The sequence below is a fragment of the Candoia aspera genome, chromosome 5 (genome assembly GCF_035149785.1).
Source record: "Candoia aspera isolate rCanAsp1 chromosome 5, rCanAsp1.hap2, whole genome shotgun sequence".
Classification (NCBI taxonomy): Eukaryota; Metazoa; Chordata; class Lepidosauria; order Squamata; family Boidae; genus Candoia; species Candoia aspera.
Genome location: NC_086157.1, coordinates 47,581,692 through 47,603,680, shown reverse-complemented (window position 1 = coordinate 47,603,680; position 21,989 = coordinate 47,581,692). Strand labels below are relative to the sequence as shown.

The 21,989-nt window shown below is 36.3% G+C and overlaps 1 protein-coding gene across 2 annotated transcripts in view; it reads left to right on the top strand.

Annotated features, from left to right (window-relative positions):
• Positions 1-15,173, top strand: part of SCML2 (Scm polycomb group protein like 2) — a 43,437-nt gene extending 28,264 nt beyond the window's left edge. Inside the window, exons 9-15 of one of the 2 annotated variants that reach the window (XM_063305143.1) lie at positions 856-988; positions 2,262-2,465; positions 4,441-4,623; positions 9,932-10,045; positions 11,734-12,009; positions 12,798-12,961; positions 14,240-15,173. In XM_063305143.1, the coding sequence (XP_063161213.1) occupies positions 856-988; positions 2,262-2,465; positions 4,441-4,623; positions 9,932-10,045; positions 11,734-12,009; positions 12,798-12,961; positions 14,240-14,365 (1,200 nt within the window). In that variant the 3' untranslated portion in view covers positions 14,366-15,173. Of the gene's footprint in view, positions 1-855; positions 989-2,261; positions 2,466-4,440; positions 4,624-9,931; positions 10,046-11,730; positions 12,010-12,797; positions 12,962-14,239 lie in introns of both variants that reach the window. The other variant, XM_063305142.1, reaches the window with a different exon arrangement.
• Positions 15,174-21,989: the final 6,816 nt, after the last annotated feature.

Genomic DNA, 21,989 nt, shown 5'->3' with positions numbered 1-21,989 from the left:
TGTGCATTAAAGTTTCTTTCCCAAACACACTTTTCCTGTGTTTACATATTAGTTTTTGAAAGCTGTTTCCAAAGTGGTTTATTGTTGTCAAAATGCAAATTATGATTTGTAAATTATAGATTTTATTATTTTAATGTGTCAGAAGCAAGGCACGTTTACTTGCTCTTAAATTGCCAGATTTTAAAATATGTTCTCCTGAACTACTAATTTTTCTTAATCTGAAACTGACTGCCAAAGAAAATATGTATTTACATTTTTCTTGTTGATTCTTTTCTGCTCATGCTATTTAAAGAAAGTTTCTTTAATGCAGACAAGTTGAACTTGATTAATTTAACACCATGGTTCCCCTCCCCGCATGTATATGAACACACACACACACACAAATAATCTCTGAACTCAGACTTCCTTTCAGTGGGAGGTATCCAAAGGAAATGGGAATAGAATAGTGGTCGCATAGATCAGCATGTTTCTGTAAGTGGTCAAAAGGACATTTACCATAATTATCCACTCTGGTTTTAAAAACTTGCTGAGGCAGATATTTATAACAGTTGATTAAATCTGCCAAAGATGTCTCTTGCAATATAGGAGTGGTTGCCTTTTTGTGTGATGGCCTGGCTTCTGAAAGCTCTCATATGGTTGCTAGCCATAGCTGAGATCATGTTTCTGCCCCTTCTGGAGAACCCAAATCAGGATTAAGCTGTAAATATAAAGCTACAGATGTTATGCTCTTTTGACAGCGTTCAGTGATTCACTGTATCAGAGTTTTGTGTCAACAGATAATGTCCTAAAGGGGATTTGACTGTTTGCGGAAAAATATATTTTTTAATTTAATAAAAAGCTACTCTTTTTCAACAGAAAAAAATCTTAGCAATGCAACCTCCCTCCTTTCCTCCTCCTCTTATTTCTGCAAAAGTGGACAACAGCACCTCTCCGATGTACAGAGAGCCCCCTGGTATTACTGGTGCAATGGCAGCTGTTATTTCAACAGGTAGAGTTATCTATTACTTAAAAAAAAAAATCTCACGTGGGGAAGAATCTGATGATTCTAGATTTATTCTAAGGTACTACGGTGTTTTAGAGGGATAAAAACAATTCTGAAAGTAGTTATGAGGCTTTGCACTGGATATGCATTGCTATTTTACATCAATTTGAAAAACACGTGAGTATGTGTTCATCACTGTTCAATTTTTAAAGCAATATTTTATGCAAGGGTCAGTGTATATTAAACACAATATATATGGTGTTCAACGGAATTTAAGTTGTGTGTCTTTGGAAATCTTAATGCCAGTTTCTTCTGTGGCATTATTTTCTATCCTCAGTGAGAATGAGTAGATAGTACCTGTAATAAATAAGGCTTTATTTTTTCCCAAACTCTCTTCAGTATATCTGTGTGGTTTCTATTTGTCTGATCTCCTGATAATATTTTATTTTTTCACAACTATTTTCTTGTTTTCTAAATTTCTGTGCAGCTGCTAACCAACCTTTCCACATTTTTCTTTTATTCTCTTACACATTCAAATTTTCTCCCCAGCTTCTAAAATCTTGCTTTCAAATTTCCCTTTTCTTTCTCTTTTATCCTGGCTGATCATGTTTCCTGGCTATCTGTATCTTTATTATATCTGTCCCTCTTTATCATCTTTGTCTCACAATCTTTTTATACTTCTATTTTAGTCAACCTAGAGCAGAAAGAAATAATTTCATTCCTATTGCTAATAGTCATTTGTCATCTTTGGTTCTCTTTTAATCCAGTTTTTCTATTTTAAATTTCAGATATGATAAGATGATTCTATGCTGTGAATGCATTCAATGAGATTTTGACAAATATTTGCATATTCTGTATCTGGTTGTAAAAGCCAAACCTTGGAGTGCTTTGTGGCGGGGATGGGGGGCAGATGTTTGATAAAGGAGAACAAAATGAAAACTGACAGAAGAAGAGTTTACATTGAAGGCATTCTATTTTCTCTTTAATTCTGGAGAATGTTGTAGCAAAAAACAGGATTGGGACTGCAATAAATATGAATATGTACTTAATGAGTATATTGTGGTTCATCTAGATATAGCCTGTAAGTGGATTTTGGGGATCCCAGTTCCTTTCAGTGTTATAAGTTAAGGCACGATAAGGGTTGGGAGGCAAAGATGGATTTTATTTGCTGCTGTTCATTTCTCAGAGAAAGCCTACATTTTATGCCACTGGGATGCCTTTTAGATAAAGATGTATTCAACTTTGAAACCAGTACATTGTGTTTTGTTCTGTTTTTTAGTTTGTGTCTATGTTAACAAACATGGAAATTCTGGGCCTCATCTTGATAAAAAGAAAGTTCAGCAACTTCCTGATCACTTTGGACCAGGCCCTGTGAATGTAGTACTTCAGCAGGCTGTCCAAGCTTGTGTAGATTGTGCCTATCAATCAAAAATTGTCTTTGGATTCCTCAAGGCAGGGCATCATGCAGGAGAGATTATTACTGGTACATTATTCTACTTGACTTATATTTATACTTCATCTTTTTTGCATAGATTGCATTTGTGCATAACAATAAATCAGAAATTCTGGCTTATCTTCTGCTAAGAATGAACATTTTCATTTCACTTATCCCTTTAGGTTTGCAAGCCTTTATTCTTTGGCTAATTGACCCCAGTTTAATATTATATGAAGCTTTTCATTTCTGGTTCATTTTATCCTTTTGTACAAAGAGGGAAAAACAAATGAGTTTTTTTGCACCAGCATAATGTTAGCATGCAGGATAAGCCAGACTTCTGGCTTGTTATTAATGGCATATGCAGTAGCAATTAGCCAATGATTTTTGTAAACTAACCATAATAAATCAGTATTAAAAAAAACAGCAGCAGACAGCAGAATTAATATTTTAAAAGCCAATAAAAACTCTATACACTTGGTAATGACAAAGCCTGTAACTCTCTCTATTCTTATATGAGATATATCCAAATTGACCTGCATTTCTCTTGTCTAGTTTTTCCAAAAAAAATATGCAGAAATAATATTTTCTATTATAATTTAAAAGCAAAAGCATCTCCATTCCTTGTGCTTTATCTGAAAACATTTAATCTAAAAAAGCTAATGTGTTTAGTTTCCCACAATGAGCTTATGTCTTAGCTGAATGCTGTGTTGGAAAAGTCAGAGGTCTACATACTGTATGTGTGCTCCTTAATTGCTGTAGGCCCTAACAACTACGATGTCAGTATTTCTCTAATTCTAAATTAGAGTTGCTCCTTGTCACTTTGCTTCTGACAAAAGCAATCTTCAGGATACACATTTGGCTGCCTCTTTATAATTCTGGGATTAAAAAAGGGTTGCCTTACTTTATTATATTTGTATTAATGACAGATGAGACAATTTTCTGTAGTTAATTAAGCTGTCACACCCTATATCTAGCATTATTAAATTGTATCCTCTAGAAGACACTTACCTTCGTACAGATCTTTTACATGTTTCCACACATAAAGACAGGCTTTTGATATCATAGCAAAATTTAAGAGCTATGAAAAACGCTTGTTTGTAAGATAATGTTATTTTACATAGAATATTTATTTGGCTGTGCGCTGCTTTGGATTCAAAGATTAAAAAGAGCTTTGGAGCATAATGTAGGCACAAACCAGCTGCCTACAACTCCTTAGATCAAGCATGTTCTGCCCCCCCCCATTGATGACAGCTATAGACAGCAGCCTTGGAAAAAGTCCTTAAAGGAGTTGTGCACAGATCTTTCATTGTAATCCTGTGCATTTCAAAGCATCCTTTTGCCTTTGAACGTGAAGCATTGCACAGCCCTAATATTTATGGCATAATGGAGTATGACAGAGCTAGAAATTTTAGTTTTCCATATTGAATTTCAATAAACCTTCACTCATTGCAGTATTTTAGGGGGGGGGTGTATTTTGCATATTGTCTATTTGTTAGTTGGGTGTTTATATTTTTTTTTAAATTCAAGTAACATTATTTAATATTGTGACAGTGGAACAAGAGTTCTCAGACTTGGTCATTTTGTTTTTCCTGGCTGGGAATCAATTGCCCATCCATTCCCAAGTATAAAACAAATGGTTTCAGATTTGCAGCACTGGCCTTAGGGCAGTAGATATGGGCTGGTGCTCCTAATTACTACTAATAGCCCAAATAGAACATATATTTGCAGAGAGGCAGGGAGGAACCCTTAGAACTATCAGCATTCAAGTAACAGTACATACTCATGAAAATTAATAGCTTTTAAAAACATGCTTTTCAAACTTGGCAGGGGAAAAAAAAACATTATTAGCACAGAGATAAATGGTCCAAAGCACCATTGGTGCTCAGCCAAAAAGTGCAAAAACTGCTGCCTTCTTTTTATTCCTAAGATGCATTGAAAGGAAGATAGCTTCTGTTAGGCACTGGTGGTATTTCATTGTATTTAATAATATTGGTATGTTTTTTTGAAATCTTTTTACTGACAGCCTCTTTTGATGGGGAGAAACATGCCATCAATCTTCCTTCTGTGAATAGTGCATCTTTTGTTCTGCGCTTCTTGGAGAACCTCTGCCACAGCCTACAGTGTGATAATCTTTTCAGTAGCCAGCCTTTTAGTCCTTACATGGGAAATGCACATAGTCCCATCGAACATGATAGAAACAAGTCAGGTAATATTCCAATTACTTTAGTTTCTTTCCTTGTTGTAGCTCTTGCATATTTTAGCATTTATGGTTTATATTTAGAAATAAAAAAAGCAATTTGCAACAGTAGAATAATCTTCAAATCACATTGCAAAGTAATTTAGTGAGAATTTTAAAAAGTAGATGATAGTTTTGCTTTTTCTTCACACATTAAACTTACATACGTGTACTTACAAGTTCTAAAGTTTTAAAGTATCCTTTGACTTACGGGACATGCTTATGTAATTTTTTTGGCAACAATACTGAAGAGATTGCCATTGCTTTTTTCAGGGATTTTGTGTTTGTTTTACTTCCCAGTGTAGTCTGCAGACATGGTATTTCCTGGTAGTCTGATGTCCAAATACCAAGGAGGACTGGCCCTACTTAGCTTCTGAGCCCAAAAAAAGGTCAGCCGTTGTTGCCATCTACTGTAGAATTATAATTAAGGTATACCGAAAACCACTGTATTAGGGCTACAAAACAATCCATATTCAAAGAGGAAAGTGGGATTCAGAATATGCACATTATAGCTATTAGCAGCTTCTTAAATCAAACATGTTTTCCTAGGCGCCACAGAAAAGATGCAGCTTCTTTAAGAAGTTGCTGACAGCTGTGATGCTAATTCCCACATGCATTCAGAAACACCTTTTCCCCTCTGAATCCAGATTGATTGTTTGCAGTTGTCTGCTGAAATCTGTAGATCTGAAATGAGTATCTGTGGATCTTTATACCTTTAAGCGCTTCGCTTACACAGTCCTGATTTCACACTGGTTACTTGCTTGTATTCTGCTTAGTCAGTGTGATTCAGGTTTAGCTTTATTTCTATACTGACCAAACTGCCACTAGCATTGTGGCTGTCAGCCAAGGATTTTGTCTATTTCGGTGGATATAGCTGAAATTAGGACAATGCAAAGATTTACCACTTGCTTCGCAACTAGATTCCCCCTAGTTGACTTGTCTTGTCCAAAAGGAGGAGGCTGGTCTCATTTCATTCCTTATTCTGGCAAATTGGAAAAACTAGAACTTCGTCTTTCATTATCTAACATGAAGGGGAAAAGTACCCTAAAGGTGATTTTAAGATGGAACATCTTAATATTTCATGGAATTTAGGGGAAGAAATTAGTGCAGCTATTTCCAACTTATACTTTACAAATTTTTGTTATGAGGTCCACGACCTTTTTATTCTTCACCAAAATGGAACAAAATGTCTAGGAAAGAGAAGCTATTGTGATGTGATGAAGTATGTCAAATTGCACAGAAATCAGGGCAGAGGTTTTCTATGGTTTTTGAGCATAGCTTTTCCACAGCACTCCAAGTTCAGTTTGACTGAGATGCCAGCCTTGTGTGAGAATAGGAGAAATTCAGGAAGAAATCTGTTCACAGTAGAGGATTACAAAGCTATCACCATACATAAGGAAAACCTGTCCAGCAATGAGATGTGATTGAAACAACATTATTGTATCTCTATTTTTCATCACCCATCCAAACCACAATGATTAGGATGACCAATTGCAAGGTCATTCAGTGAGGACAGACCAGTTACTGTTCACTAAGCTATTATATGAACAGATGCCAAAAGTGACTATTTTATACCTTCTTTCTATTTTTGGTATGCGGTACACCACCATGCCCTTAACAGCACACTGACCTTTTGAATTATACAGGATGTTCCAAAAGGCAGGCCCAATAGACAGTTTATTATATAAACTACATTAACATAACATTTTCTTCTAAATACTTCCTTACTTGTTTCATGAATGATCTATAAACATTTCTAATAAGAACAGCAATATTTTCTCTGAAAAATAAATAAATAAAACATTGTGATTGGCTTACTTTTGGTATACCCTGTATATTAGAATTCTGATTCAGAAAATAGTTCTGTCCTGTTTCAGGTGAATTAAAAACCACCTGGCTTACTGCATTCTGCATCAGGATTCTTGCTGAGCTGGAGCACAGCCTTAAGTATAAGGCTAAATGACTGGATCATAGACAAATTGCAGTTATGTGGACTTTACAGTATAAATATATTAGGACTTCTATTAGAATTTTAAAAAACATGGCTAATATATGCTAAGTATAATTAAACTGAAGTTAATTCCACATGCTGTATCCAAAGAGCAGGAAAGACATTCAAAACGGTATTTGGGATGTTCACATTTTGGCCAACAAAATACTATCCTGTATGTGTTTGAGATTAATCTTTGAACTGTGGTGGACTTGTAGCTTTAATTATAGCTATATTTTGCCTTTAATTTATGGAGAGGAATTTTCATTACAGTCATCAAATGACCTTACACTATTTTTATTTGTACTTTATTTTTCCTCCACTTATTAAAAATTTTTTGAAAGTGCATATGTTTTTCTCAGAAATAGTCTCAATAAAAATGTAATCATAGTTTGGCAACTACTCTGTTATTATTTATTTATTTAAAAGATTTATATGGCCTCCAATCTTAAACAACTGTGGGCAACTCACAACAACAGTAAAACCAATAACTATAAAACAACCATAAAACAATAAAACAGTAAAACGATCAAACAAAAACAAGAACCCTGCACCTTAATAACCCCTTAGGATGCTCCGCAGCAAGCTCCAATTATCTTCATCCCATCCCATCCCATCCCAGAACAGCCAGGTCTTGGTGGCCTTCCAAAAGACTAAAAGGGTGGGGGCCTGCTGAATGCCAGGGGTAGGGTGTTCCATAAGGTAGGGGCAGCCATGGAAAAGGCACGATCCTGAGGTCCCACTAGATGGCAGGATTTCAAGGAAGCGCCTACCCTATCTGATCTAGTGGGACAGGCAGATATTCTTAGGGAGAGGTGGTCCCGCAAATAACCAGGTCCTGTTCCATGTAGGGCTGTAAAGGTGATAACCAGCACCTTGAATTGCACCTGGAAGGAAACTGGGAGCCAGTGCAGCTCACGTAATAGAGGTGTAACATGGGCAAACCTATGAGCACCCAATACTGCGTGCCCTGCTGCATTCTGGACCAGTTGGAACTTTTGAGTGGTCCTGAAGGGCAGCCCCATGTAAAGCACATTGCAATAATCCAAACGGGAAGTGACTAAGGCATGAGTGACTGTGAGCAAGCCCTCCCAGTTCAGGAAAGCAATTGGCGCACAAGATGGATCTGTGCAAGGGTTCCCCTAGCCACAATTGCCACCTGCTCATCAAGTAGGCACCGTGAGTCCAGACGGACCCCAAAATTGCACACCAGCTCAGTCCAGGGGAGTGCAACCCCATCCATAGTCAAAGATGACAAGCCACCAGATCCTGCGGGGCCAAAAACCCAGAGCCACTCCCATCTTGCCAGGGTTGAGCCAAAGTCGGTTCTTCCCCATCCAGACCCTTACAGCCTCCAGGCACTCGGACAGCACAACAGCATCACCTGCCCAGCCAGAGGTAGAAATGTATGCTATCGTCAGTATGCTGATTATACCATACCCCATGCTATCAGATGACCTCACCCAATGGTTTCATGTAGATGTTAAAGTGGAAAGACCCGAGCCCTGAGGCACCCCACACTGCAGGGGCCTAGGGCTCGACCTCTCCTTGCCCACCAACACTGACTGGAACTGGCCACGGAGAAAGGAGAACCACTGCAAAACAGTGCCTCCTACTCCCAACCCCTAGAGCTGGTCCAGAAGGACACCATGGTCAATGGTATCAAAAGCCACTGAGAGTTCTAGGAGAGCCAGGACAGTTGCATCACCTCCGTCCCGAACCCTCCAAAGGTCGTCAGCAATTGTGACCAATGCTGTCAGTGCTATACCCTGGCCTGAACTCAGACAGAAAAGGGTTCAGATAATCTGCTTCATCCAGGGCCTCTGAAGCTGAGTGCCAACCACCCTCTAAACAACCTTCCCCAGAAACGGAAGTTGTAGACTGGGTGAAAGTTGTCTAACATGGCTTGGTTCAAGGATGGCCTCTTGAGAAGGGAGCGTACCACTGCCTCCTTCAAGGCAGGCAGTACCACCCCTTCCTGCAAAGAGGCATTAACCACCACTTGGACCCAGCCACATGCCACCTCTGGGAGGCCTTAACCAATCTGGAGGGGCATGGGTCCAGAACTCAGGTGGCTGAGCTCACAGCCACGAGGACCCTGTCCACTTCCTCAGGATCAACCAGTTCAAACTTCTCCCAGATAACAGGGCTCAGACGTGTCTCTTACTGAATGTTATATTTTGTACAATGCACATTGTATAATGTTTATTTAGAACCATACTGTTCTATTTACATTTTCTTTCACCACCATTAGTTCATAATGGTGATAAATTTAAATTCATAATTTAACTCTAGATTTAAATATCTAAAGCACTTCAAATGATTGTTTCCTATAACTGTAATAGTATGCACAAAACTTTTCTACCTGTATGAAAGCTTGACCACTTTGAGGACTACATTTGGCCTCTGAGTAAGATGCCAGGACTGCATTCAAGCTATTAGGTCATGCCAGGACAGAAATGTAATTTCTTCCCACTTATTATATTAAATTCTCCTTCTGTAACATTGTAAAATTGTAACTGAGTGGTAACATGTGGAGAATTAGGGGGCTCACCAGAGGCTTTGATGGACTTCATATTGTCCTGTAATTATGTGTCTTTGCTATTTAATATACAAACAATGGGCTTGATAAAATTGTGGCTTGTGTAAGTTAGGGAATGTAGAAATACAGAAAAACTAATTATGCCCAGAACTGTTTGTCTCTTTCCCCATTCTTGAAAGTTGGCATATACTTGACATCATGAAAAAGGGGCAAGGGAGTTAAGTATGGATGTTTTAATTATTGCCTATTTTGTCAATTACACATTAAAATGACAAAATTAGTTTCAGCACACCAGTCTGTGGTGTGCTTTTGATTCAATTCTAATTATGGAAAGAAGTGTCTACTTTTTATGTGAGTTATGTCATACTTAATTTCTCATAATTAAGTTCTTTACTGGGAATGCTTTGAAGTAAATACTGTAGAAAAATACATGGACAGAAAGAATTGCATCACAATGAAAGTCCATGTGCATTTTCCATGGAAAGATTAATGAGGTAGATACTACTAGCTAATATAGCCCTTCATCCGTCCACCTTGTATTCCATGTGAGTCTCTAGAGAAGCTTTCCTGAACCTGCTATGACTGCTAAGCTGGGAATGTTGCTGCATCTAGTGATTCTAAACCATTTCTTGGAGGAAACTTGCTACCATAGAGATTTGAAGTCTTTGTAAAGTGAACCTTTAATTGTACATACATTTGAATTATTGCATGTATTTAAAGATCTTTAATCCCCTTTGATTATACAGCAAAAGAACAAATACCAGACAGCAGAAGTACAAAGCGGTATTCTCAGGATTCACCCCCCTATGCTGTCCCCCTATCTCCTAAGCTTCTAAGAACTGAAGCTCACCCATCCGAAGGTAACTGAATCTTAATTATCTTCATTTACAGTAGGGATAAACAACCTTTTTCATTCTAGGGATTCGATGTTCTGCATCTTCTTGCTAAGGGTCATTGCTGTGCTGTCAATGGGCTGGGGGCAGTTGAAATTTTTGGATCATTTTGTGGGGAGGCAAGGTTGAAAGTGGTGCATTAAGTCTTGCAGAGACTTAAGTTAAACATTTTCCCCATAATGCTCTTTCCAGGAAGCAGCTCCCCACCCCATTTATTTGGTTTTCTGTTAAAGAGATGCTAAAACTTTGTGAGACTTAAGGCACCCAAAGGACCTAAAATGTGATCCTGCCACAATGGCATGAGGGAGTTGTTCACTCAAGTGTACGAAATAAGTGAAGTCAGTCAATCACACTACTACAGTTCTAGGCATCCTATCCAGAAGCACACATTCAAATTTTACATGCAATCAAGGCTTACATACAGTAGCACTGAGAAGAATTTAGGCCTGTAGAATTTACTTTTGTTGTTTATTCGTTTAGTCGCTTCTGACTCTTTGTGACTTCATGGACCAGCCCACGCCAGAATTTACTTTACTCGTTAATAAAAATTTCAGATCCACCAACCAGATTAGAGTTAAATATTTCTAACTCAGGAATGTATTTTAAGTATCAAATGAGTTGAGTCCTTCCAGACAAAAAACAATAGTACCAGGGATGAGAGAAGGAAGAAGAGACTTTTTGACTTGATTCATCAAATTGAGAACTGATAATCTGAAAATCACTGAGAGATCTAAATCCAGACCCATGTCAAAGGAAATAAATCAGCAGCCTTCCCTTATTCGGAAGGGTATCATTCAGCATACCATAAGAATTGATATGTGCTTCTTTCAGGCTGCGTAATTTCCCTCACTGTGGACCATGACATGTGTACGAATAATGGAAACTAATCAGTAAAGGATTTTTTTCAATCTCATATGGAAGCATAGAGAAAGACAATCTGCTTTAATGAATATCAGAGAGGAACGTGAGGCCCAAAGCACTCTTTCCAGGTCATTTTTGAAGTTGGCAAGCTGTTTGCCTATCCATAGATAGAGAGCTGCCACAGCCTACTAATCCACATTCCTTTTAAACAGTTCAGAAGATAATCTTCACCAGCCCCAGTGTTCTTCCAATGTTCAATTAATTAATCAATTTGTACATTTCTGAAAAAAGTAATTGGCATTAATTTAGGTAATAAATTTAGTATTATTTTAGGAGTCAACACAGGATTCTGCTTTGCTGCACATAGCATGCAAAAGTGCCTTTCCTAAAATGTGGCTTCAATATGACAATCCATACTTATTTCTTTACCTTTTAGACAGCTCACTATCTATGTCAAGAAATTTGATAAGTTGTTAGATCCTGATACTTGGATCAGTTTTTTTCATGTTTCTCTTTCACTATGTTTCTTGTTTCCTTCTTTTTCACACTTAATATTTCTGATTTAAATGACATAGAGTGGCCAGTAAGGTTGGATAGTTAGTAATACTATATTGCCTATAGAGTTGTTAACCTATTTATCTTGGTAATGTTTTGTTAAGTAGGGAATGTTTATTGTCATTTTACAGCTGGGAGTTAAAGAAAAGGCAAATTTTTCAGTAAAATCTTTGTAGCAGACATCACTTTAAAGCCTATCTTTACTAATAATCTGTTTTGTGTTAAATTCTGTATAGCAGAAACCCTGCCAAATGACGAAAATGGTACATCCAAAGAGCACAGGTTTGCTGAGGATTCAATGGATTCCGCACTTAATTCAGTCGCCCTCTCAAGTCCTAACAATCAGAATTCCACTGAATATCGTACCTCAGGGAACACAGCCTATTTTAGGCATTCTCTTCCTTCAGTATCTGCTACCTCAAACACAGCAACAAGTCTACAGAAATTATCAAGTGCTACTGGGAACAGAAGTTACTGTGAAGTTGGCAGGAATAGATTGCACCAGAGGATTGAAGGTATTTTCTAAAAGTGCATGGTTTGTTTGTCTGCACAACAATATGCATATTCATAAAACTGGCCCTAAAAGCACTTTAATATTTTAAGTTCACAAAAGGAGTCAGCAAATTTAGCAGACATGCCCAAACCAGAATCTTACTTTGCTCTACTGACATTCCTTACTTGGCACAGGCTGGGGGTAGCTAATTTAACATTCATTGCCAAAAGGAAGAAGAAGGAAAACCACACAGATTGCGCCTGTCTGTGTTCTGCTTCTGGATCTCTCTTGAGGTAATCACCTGCCTTAGTTGAATCACAATATAATTCTGTTGTTCAATCCATAACTTACGATTTTGGGGAAACTGAGCAATTTTGCTTTATTTTGTAAATGCTGCATGTTGTTTCATGTAGGAAAATCCAATACAGAGGAGTTTTAAAAAAAACCTAGTACTCTTCAGGTGTTAAAATAACAATATACAGAATTTTGAACCAATATTCTCAAGAAGCCATGATTACTAGGAATTTTGAGAGTCAACATCTGGAAGGCACCAGATTGGGAAAGCTGCCTTCCCATTTGTATTGTGTGTGTGTGTGTGTGTGTGTGTGTAGTTGGCCACCGCATTAACAGTAGCAAAAGTATTTTCAGATTATGCTCATAAACAGGGAAAAGTAATTTTATGATATATTTTGCTTTCTATTCATCAATAAATATAAAAGCTACATGAATGCATGCACACACCCCAAAATGCACTGGTTACATCAAAGATTTTCTGCAGCTTCTTTAGTTTCATCCTTTTGTATATTTAAGCTGCAAGCTCTACAACAGGACCTGACCTCAGTGCACTAAAACAGGAACCTTCCCGTCTCTTCAGCAAAGACCCTTCAACATGGTCAATTGATGAAGTAATGCGATTTGTAAAAGAAGCAGATCCTCAGGCATTAGCACCCCACGCAGAACTCTTCAGGAGACATGTAAGAAAAGTTCAGATTTTTTATAATGCCTAGGAATCATATGAAATAAAATAAGTTTATGTCTAAAATCTAATAGGACTTTTTTCTCCAAAAGAGTATTAAAAGTGGGAAACCGGCATGTAGTTTGCACCAGGAAAGGGTTTTGTGTCAATGTAAATCCTACTTGATGCAGAATTAGCCTTAAAAATAGATGTAGTCCTGATGTTCCATGAATTCTTGCTCTGCTTGGGGGAAACTGTTATAAATTACACAAAAACATACATAAAATCTTCTATCAGGAAAACTTGAGATGTGCAAAATGTTCTTCCTGCCCTGTTGAAGGATTTGGTAGGATTAAAATGAATTCCAATTAGTTTACCTATTTGTTAGTTTCAGTTTTCCAAACTGGTATCATAGGTAAGTCCACCGGGATAACGTTACAGGGACAAAGAATTCATTAAATTTCCTCTTAGATCAGAGACAGGACTGAAAAAAGAAAATTAGATTTTCAAATTCCAGATCCTGCTTCCCCCATCATCATCAAAGGTCAGCTGTTCCTAACATTAGAAAGGCCAAACATGATATGATGGGTATGGGTTGGGAAGACCTGAGGATCTAGAGATATTTCAGGTTACTAATAACTTGACCTTGAAAAAAATGTTAAATGTTTATCCATCAGCAGCATGGATTCAATGGAGCCCTTTGACAGCTAGTGAAATAAATTGTTTTAAAAAATAAAGAGAACTGACATAGTACAGAATTAGGATCCTACAGATCCAAAACAGACAAAGTTGCTTTTGATCTGGCATGAGCAACTTGTTGTTCCTGTTGGTGACTCCTTAAAAGAGCTGCGTCTGTCTGTCTGTCTGTCTGTCTGTCTGTCTATCTATTTCCCAACAACTCTGGGCAGCTCACAACAATCAAACAAAAAAATTACAATTAAACCAATTAAAGATGAAAGATGGCAAGTTGGAAAGACCAGGTGGAATGAAGTGAGGGGTCTCACATTCCCTTGCCAAAGGCCTGGGTGAACTTTTTCCTGAGCTTACACAGGATGCGCCTCTCTATACAGATAACAGATTCTGTAAATAAATTAAATATGCACAAATTATAATTAAATTCTGAAGGTTGGTCAATCTCTTACGATAATTTCCAAGGTGTTCAGATTTGAATCCCTATTTATTTTCTTTTTGGAAGAGATGATGACATGGGGGAGGGAGGTTGTGTTTGTGTCAGTCTAGAATATTATTATTGTTCTGAAACCTAGTCATTAATTATTGCTATCTTGTTTCCTCACAGGAAATTGATGGGAAGGCTCTTCTGTTACTGAGGAGTGATATGATAATGAAGTATATGGGTCTGAAACTGGGTCCAGCATTAAAACTGTGTTATCATATAGAAAGACTTAAGCAAGGAAAGTTCTAGGCAGTAAATGCACAGTGATAATGTTGCCTTTAAAGTAGACAACCACTCAGCTTCAAAAAGACAACATGATAGGAGAGAAACTTTGCCTAATTGAATGAAAAAAATAGTCTCGTTCAGCTCACAAAGAAGTTTCCAGTATATCATTTCTACTATTCCAATCAGAAAAAAATGTCCTAAATCAGCACTGTTTTACAGACACTTCTTAAATATGAAATTTAATGTCAAAAGTTTCACATTGTCGTATTTAATAACTTTTTAAAATGTTCAGGGAAGAAGTAGTGCTAAAAGTATTTATATGGGAAGCTGCAAAATACATTCTCACCTGTTCAGCTTCAACTGATGCATTTTCATCCAGAACCAAAACAGCTGAATTCCAAAGGTTCTTTTCTTTAAAAAAAATAAAAATGGAAGTTTTTGCAAAAGTGGCTGAATTTATATGCCGGGGTGAGAGAAGTATTATTTTTAATTGATTAACTCTAGTTAACATAATCACATACATATATCATGTGAAGCAGATTTCCATAAAAACAGTAGCCATATGAATTGTATTGTAAGTATATGTTGTGTGCAGAAAAACAAATAAGCTTTTTCTTACAAGTTTAAATTATGGGAATACATTTTTGCCGCAGGTTGACAATTTAAGGAGGAAATATTTCTTTTTTAAGAAGGAATTTCTTACGGCTGATTTGAGCAGCCAACTCCCAGGTGAGCAAATAACTTTCCAGTTTGCTCACAGAGATATAAGAAACTTTGTATTGAAACATTCCATCTAACATAAACCTATGTTCATGCACTTGTATATTTATGTGTGTGGTACATGCATATATATATATATATATATATATATATATATATATTGTATATAGTGTTCAATTTTTCTTTAAAGAGTGTTTTAAAGGTATTTTTGCACTGTGACAGATGATAAACTGCAGAGGGTTTTTTTTTCTTTTTTGTTCTAAATCGGTAAACAAAATGTGCATTACACATTTTGTCCCTAGTTTACAGGTGTTAATATAGCGTCAAGCTGTGTCCTAAGACCATCATATTTGTTCCAGTATAGCGCAGGGTCAGATAATCTTGAGATTCCCTGCTGGGAACCTGGTGGGGTGTGGAAGACAACTGCCTAAATATATTTCCTTTCCCATTCTAAAACATGATTTTATGCCACCAGGGAAGAATACAATGAAACTCATACTTGTGTATGATCTAGAAGGATTTCAGCATGTGTAGAGGTTTGAATTAGTTGTAAGGCTTCAGGCACCTTTCACTGCATGTGAATGGTCTTTGCTGGGTGAATGTGTTCTCATGCTGTTCACTAATGCCCGTCTGCTTTGTTTCTCATTTCATGGTGGGGGATGGAGAGGAGGAGAGTGGGAGAAGAAGAAATAATCGATGGACAGATTCATACAGGGGAAATTCCAGCACTATGCAATATTCCTGAATTCTCAAGTTGCGCTGAGCCATTTTATTTGGGGAAGGTATCTGGAAAAGAATAGACTGATGGGGGAGAGATGAAGCTGAATGTCTTTTTCTCTTTGCCTCCCTAACATCTTTCAGATATAAAAATGTTAGTGAAGGAATTGAATTACACTTGGATGTATAATTTATCTGAACCTTGGTGCTCTTTCTATAAGCTACAAAAACGTTGATAGTAAAATACTTTGCTGTCATTGCCAGTATAATATCAGGGACAATTACGTATTTTTGCTAAATAGAGGATCAGACGTTCTGTTTGTCCAAGTGTTGCTAGAAAAGATGTAGTCCTGAAAGGAATGTAGTTTTTATATTCTTACTGCCTTTTTATATAAAAAACTTCTAGTTAAAAATACACATTAGTTGTTTAAAAATGCCTTGTTTATTGTATTAGTGTATTTATTAGTAATACACTAATTACTCAGGTTTAGCTAACAATAGCAAAATTGTAAACCATTTTTGAAGAGATGTATTTCTTTAAATTACTGAAGCAGAATTTAAATGAGATCACTTTGATGATGTTCTATTTTCTGATGAAATTCTGGCATTCACATTACACCAGCAAAAATTTGCTTCTCATAAGAGTGCACAACAGCTCCAATATATAGCTTTGTTAAACTGTTGCAGTTATTTATATATGCTCAGGTATTTAGAAACAAGCTGTAAAGGCTGTGATATCTTTCACATCTTTTGCTGCTTATTTCTTTCAGTCAACGTTATACAAGCACCTACAGTATTTATCTCATTATGAAGCGTGATAGCATATATTTGGCATATAATAGTGGTTGTGGTCTTTAAGAGTGACATATATTATGCCAATGAACTTCCACTGGTGCCATGGGAATTTATCTTGTTCTCCTTCGTCTTGCATCTATATGCTGCCTAAATTTGTTCTAGAGAATGCAACAGATTTGAAGGGTGTGTTGGCAGTGGGAGAAAACAGTCAAATTTGGATACGAAATAAGACATTTAGTATGGCTTTTCACACGCTGTTAAAGGGTATTTTAAAATTGTACTCAAATACCAAACAATCAGTCTTACAAGTATCTGGTTGTTTTCTATACTGGATTGAAGATGAAATTTCACAAATGTTATTCAAGGAATTTTATAAGTTAAAAGTGGTTGTGAAATATTATGAACACTATCTTTTATGCCATGAGGTTTTTCTCAGACACATTTTGCTAATGTGTCTTTGAATAGTGCAAATAATGTATTCTGCATCATGTAGACAAACCTGCATACGAAACAAGAATGCCACTGAAATTTTAACTTTGTATATAACATGATACGAATTTGTCAGGTGTTTGTAAGAGAATATATTTTTCATTATTTTCAACTGGATGTTCTCATCTAAGGAGAAAATAAAAGTTCTTTGCTGTTTATTTGTCAGTTATTTTTATAATGTAGTGTCTACTTAAGTCTGCAACTAAGTAACTCATTATCTTCTTTGGTAGCTACTAATATATCAGTTAAAGTATACTTTGATTAGATCCTTTCAAATCTAATATGCTGTATTATATAATGATCTTTGAAACGACCAACACAAAGAAACTTCAATAAAATGAAATTCTAGACACTGACATTACATAAATTATCATCTTCCCTCAAAAACAGAATCAGCTAATAAATCTGGATGTGAACACTTCTAGAAATAGAAGGGTTTTACTGATAATCGTAATGGTTATCAAGTGAGATAACTCAAGTGCTTCAAGGAAATTCTAAATGGTATTTTTGCATAATCCACAGAATTTGTCAGAAGAAGCAAGAATAAAACCTAGAAGGCAGTCTGTTTGTCAGTCGCTTATGCCATAAAGACCTCCCACCAGTATAGTGGTATATTTTTGATGAAATATTTGAATTCTTAACATTTCTGTATATGTGTTCATGTGATGCAGTGTGGTGGTGAAGGTGTTGACTAGGACCAGGGAGGGTTAGGGCCAGCCACTCTTAACCAGGATTGTTGTGGCAAACACTGGGGGAGAGAGTGCTATCCATGCGGCCTAAAGCCCCTGGAGGAAAGGCAGAATATAAATCTAAATACATAAATTGGAACATTCTAACTGTCCTTTCATCAGTACACATGAAATGATGGGGAGAGAAGGCAAATCAGTGACAGAAAATTCTTTGCATACAGAAAGCCCTAGATTCAATCCTTGGTAGTTCCAGGTTGAGTCATACCCCTACTGTCCACCAGTTGTTATATAGTAAATAGCACTAAACCTGTAAGTCAATGGTTTCTTGTCTGCCCATAGAATACTTGCGCTATAACAAAGGGCATTTGATCCTCCAGAATTTGTTACATTTTGCCTGCCATGGAATACAGAGTGGAATGCCAAACAGCCACCCCACTGAAAGCAGTGCACAAAACAATGCAGTGCTGTTGCTGAAGCAGTCTTAATGATCTTCGCTATTAAGCTTAAAACTAGGTTAGTTTAGAACAAATATTTCCTTCTGAGAATAAGGACAATTGCAGCAACCTGAAGTGACATCCAAGCAGTAAGGCTTAGTCTTAATAAGGCTTGACTGCTTGTAAAGCAGATACTGCTTCTCCATGCAGAGCAGTAGTTCTTCTAAATTATCCTGTTGTGCTGATGAACCATATGACTAGCAAAGATGAAATCATTTGATCATGAAATGGAAACAAGATGTTATCAAAACAGTATTTGCTATCTTGTTGTAGGAACATATTTGATGTAACCAAAACAAGAACATTTAAACTAGCAGAACTATCTCTTGCTGCAGGCCAGTGAGAAGATGATCGAAGAAAAACGGCCTATTGGACTATCATCATAATACTAGGAGCATTGAGTGGCTATACACTGAAGGGAATTTGGGAAATCAAGCCTACTGAATAATTAAAACATTCAGTAAAGAATTTTGGATTGTTAGGCACAGAATTAAAATGCTCTGTAGGTGTCTCATTAGCTGTCAAAACTAGACAAATTGCTGTAGACCTCCAAATGTTAGAACCAACTTCTAATACTATGGTTATTATTCAGAGAGTTACTAATTATTTTGGAGGTTATATTGTGGAAACCTCAAAAAAGTTGCTCAGAGTTAGAGTTTTCAAAGGTTTAAAATGTATAAGAGATATTCCATTGCCCTGATGTAATACGCCCATACAGTTCTGCGCAGTTTCTATGTCCTGCTCCTTATTTGGCTATGTTTATACCTTAGGTTTATCGTAGGGGTTCTAGTGACTCAGCCATTTATCACATAGCAAATTATGAAATCTTGGCTTATAGAAAAAATTACTGTGTTTTACCGTGGCAGTATTTCAACCAAAATAAATCCCACAGGAGCATTTACAGCATAGTTAAGCAAATAGATGTCTGAATTCAAAATCTGTAGATCAACCGTACAACAGTATTAGGGAAATTGTGGCATCAATTCATGCTGAAAACATGCACATGTACCCAGCAAATAGGTGAGTAGAAGTCGGCCCTTAGCAAAGCTGAGTTCCTATTACTTGATTCCTCCTCCCTCCCCCAATAAATAAATGTGGATTCTGTATTCCATATTCAGAACTAGTCGAAGACTTTTCCCAGTTTAATGCCTGCAATCCAAAAAAAGTAATAGCTCTTTTTAATGTAACAGAAGATTGGATTGGTACCATCCCAACAAAAATAATGTAAATTGATAAATCCTGACTGCATTTTAGGATATGAGTGGATTGTCTTAATGAATGCACCCAACTATAAACAGCACTGTAATTTGATGTGATTATAACTTCATTATGTTGCAATTGAGAAGTGCAGGCTGCACTTATTGTGATAGATAAAAGGAAAAAGCAACATAAATTTCATTATCGTTTATGATCAAGGTTTCTAATACATGGTTTCATTTTTTTGACACGAGCTAAAACCAATTTTTTTTACTGCAGTATTTTGCTTAATACATACAAAATAATAAAATCATAAACCAAGAAACCACAGTAAAAACAAGCATTTAACGAGAAACAAGCATTGCACTAGCTAAAACTGAAAAAAAGATTTCCATCAGAATTTCAAACTATTTCACCAGTGCTGTTTCACCACTGTTTCAAATTTTATATCACCTCCATATTGAGATAAGGAAAATGTGCAGAATTGCATGTAATCTGCATAGTAATGAAAATCCACCTAACGTCTTGTATGGAATTTCCAATTATTTCATGTAGATAAAAGCATAAAGAACTCAACACTGCAGATGTCAGAAGCCAACATACCATGAGTCATGTTCACCATAGTCTCCCAAGTTGCTATCCTAGCAAGAAGACTTAAAAAGATAGCATAATCAATAGTACTAAAAGCCATTCAGAAGTCCAGCAGAAATACAAGAACATAACTTTTCTCTATGTGGATTTTAGTTAGAAAATTAACTATGGCTATTGTTTTCAAGTCTAAACCAAGGTAAAAGGCCATAGTGAGTCAGTATAATGTTTTAACCAGTTCTTGGACTTATCACAATTACACACATTAACATTTTACACAGTGGAATATTTTATGTTATCAATTTCTAATTATAGTTTAAAGACTTCAAATCAAAGTGAGTGATAGCCCTTTTCAGACAGGCTAAATTAGAATCCTCATACAACAAAGACTTGGTTCTTACCACCCACTTTCCAATTAGCTTCCTTAAACTAAGAGAAGGATATGCTAATTTCATTGTTCCAGGACCATAGTCACACCCCTCCGGCTTATGAGTAGAAGCCATAATCAGATAATAAATAATTGAAGAAAGTTCATCAACCAGTTCCCTGAATGTAGAACCTAACTGAAAATAAGCATGAAGTGATTTTTATCTGTGAAGTATTATGAATATTATTAGACCATTGCAACTAAAATTTCTTCCAACTCTCTGTGACTCCAGATATAAAAGATCAATTATTGTCCTGAAAAGCTCCATTGATTAACTCATTCTAAATACAAAGGATATAAAAAGTAAGTTTTGTCTTCCCATTCTAGAATAGCTTTGAAAATGGGTCAGAGTCTTCATAACAAGTAGGATCCATCATGGGTCATCTTCTACCACTGACTTAGTCATTGCCTCATCCATTTCATTACCAAAGTTCAAGGTCTATGGACATATGCTCAGAAATGCTCATTTTAAAAACAAGGTACTGTATGTAACTAGAAATATCTCCCAGAATTATTAGGAATCCAGAAGAATTTGTAAGCCTATGAGATGCCATCCTTGTATAAGTTAGAGACAAGTGACTAAACTTGATATCAGACTTCCATTTCAAGTTCCACTGTATAACTTTGTTATCTCTCAAATACCAAATCTATTATTATCAGAATAGGGCTCAGGATTCAGTGTACAGTAGAATAAAGCGTAGCATTTTTCATTGTAGTGACATCTACATAGAAGACAGCGTTATTGAGATATGTCTCTAAATTTAATCTTAAATCACAGGAATCCAATACAAGGAATGTTGGAATTTTTTTTAGCAAGGCACAAATATAGCACAGCAAAAAGAGGTACCAAAATAAGTCAGTAAATGAAAGATATTAGAAGAGCATTTGGGATATTTTTAATGGTAATGTTTGAAGGCATGTCATGAAGCCAGTTAAGTGTGAGATCTTAAAAAGATCATACTTGAGTTATATGATTGTTTTTACCAGTTTCTAGTCCCTGCTAACAACTGCAATGCTGTAACTTTAAAAGAAATGCTTCCATATATGCATATCCAACAGTAACCTAGGTGGCTTTTAATTTTATGCCCTCTCCTCTTATTTCACTGGATGATTTTTATTTTGTAACCAAACACACATTCCTTGTTTCCATTTATGTAAGTGGTGGTAAAACCCAACAATGAATATTTCAACTTAAGCTGGATGAACGATGTATGTGATCTCCAGTTCTTGTGCAAGTGCATCCTTTTTTAGCATTTCTTCTAGAATGAACTTAGATTTTGTTATAGAATTCATTACTATAAGATTAATACTTGTTAGACTCTGCAGATAAAGATTTACATTGTAATAGAATTTTGTTTCAATAATGATTGTTTAAACTACATCATTACTATAAATGGGGGAAGAGCACCAAGGATGAAAATGGGAAAATAACCCAACAATCTGAAACGAATACAAATAAATATGAACATACTGTCTGTCATACAGTTTCAGATTTATGCATATTATAAAAATATGAAATGCAACAACCAAGC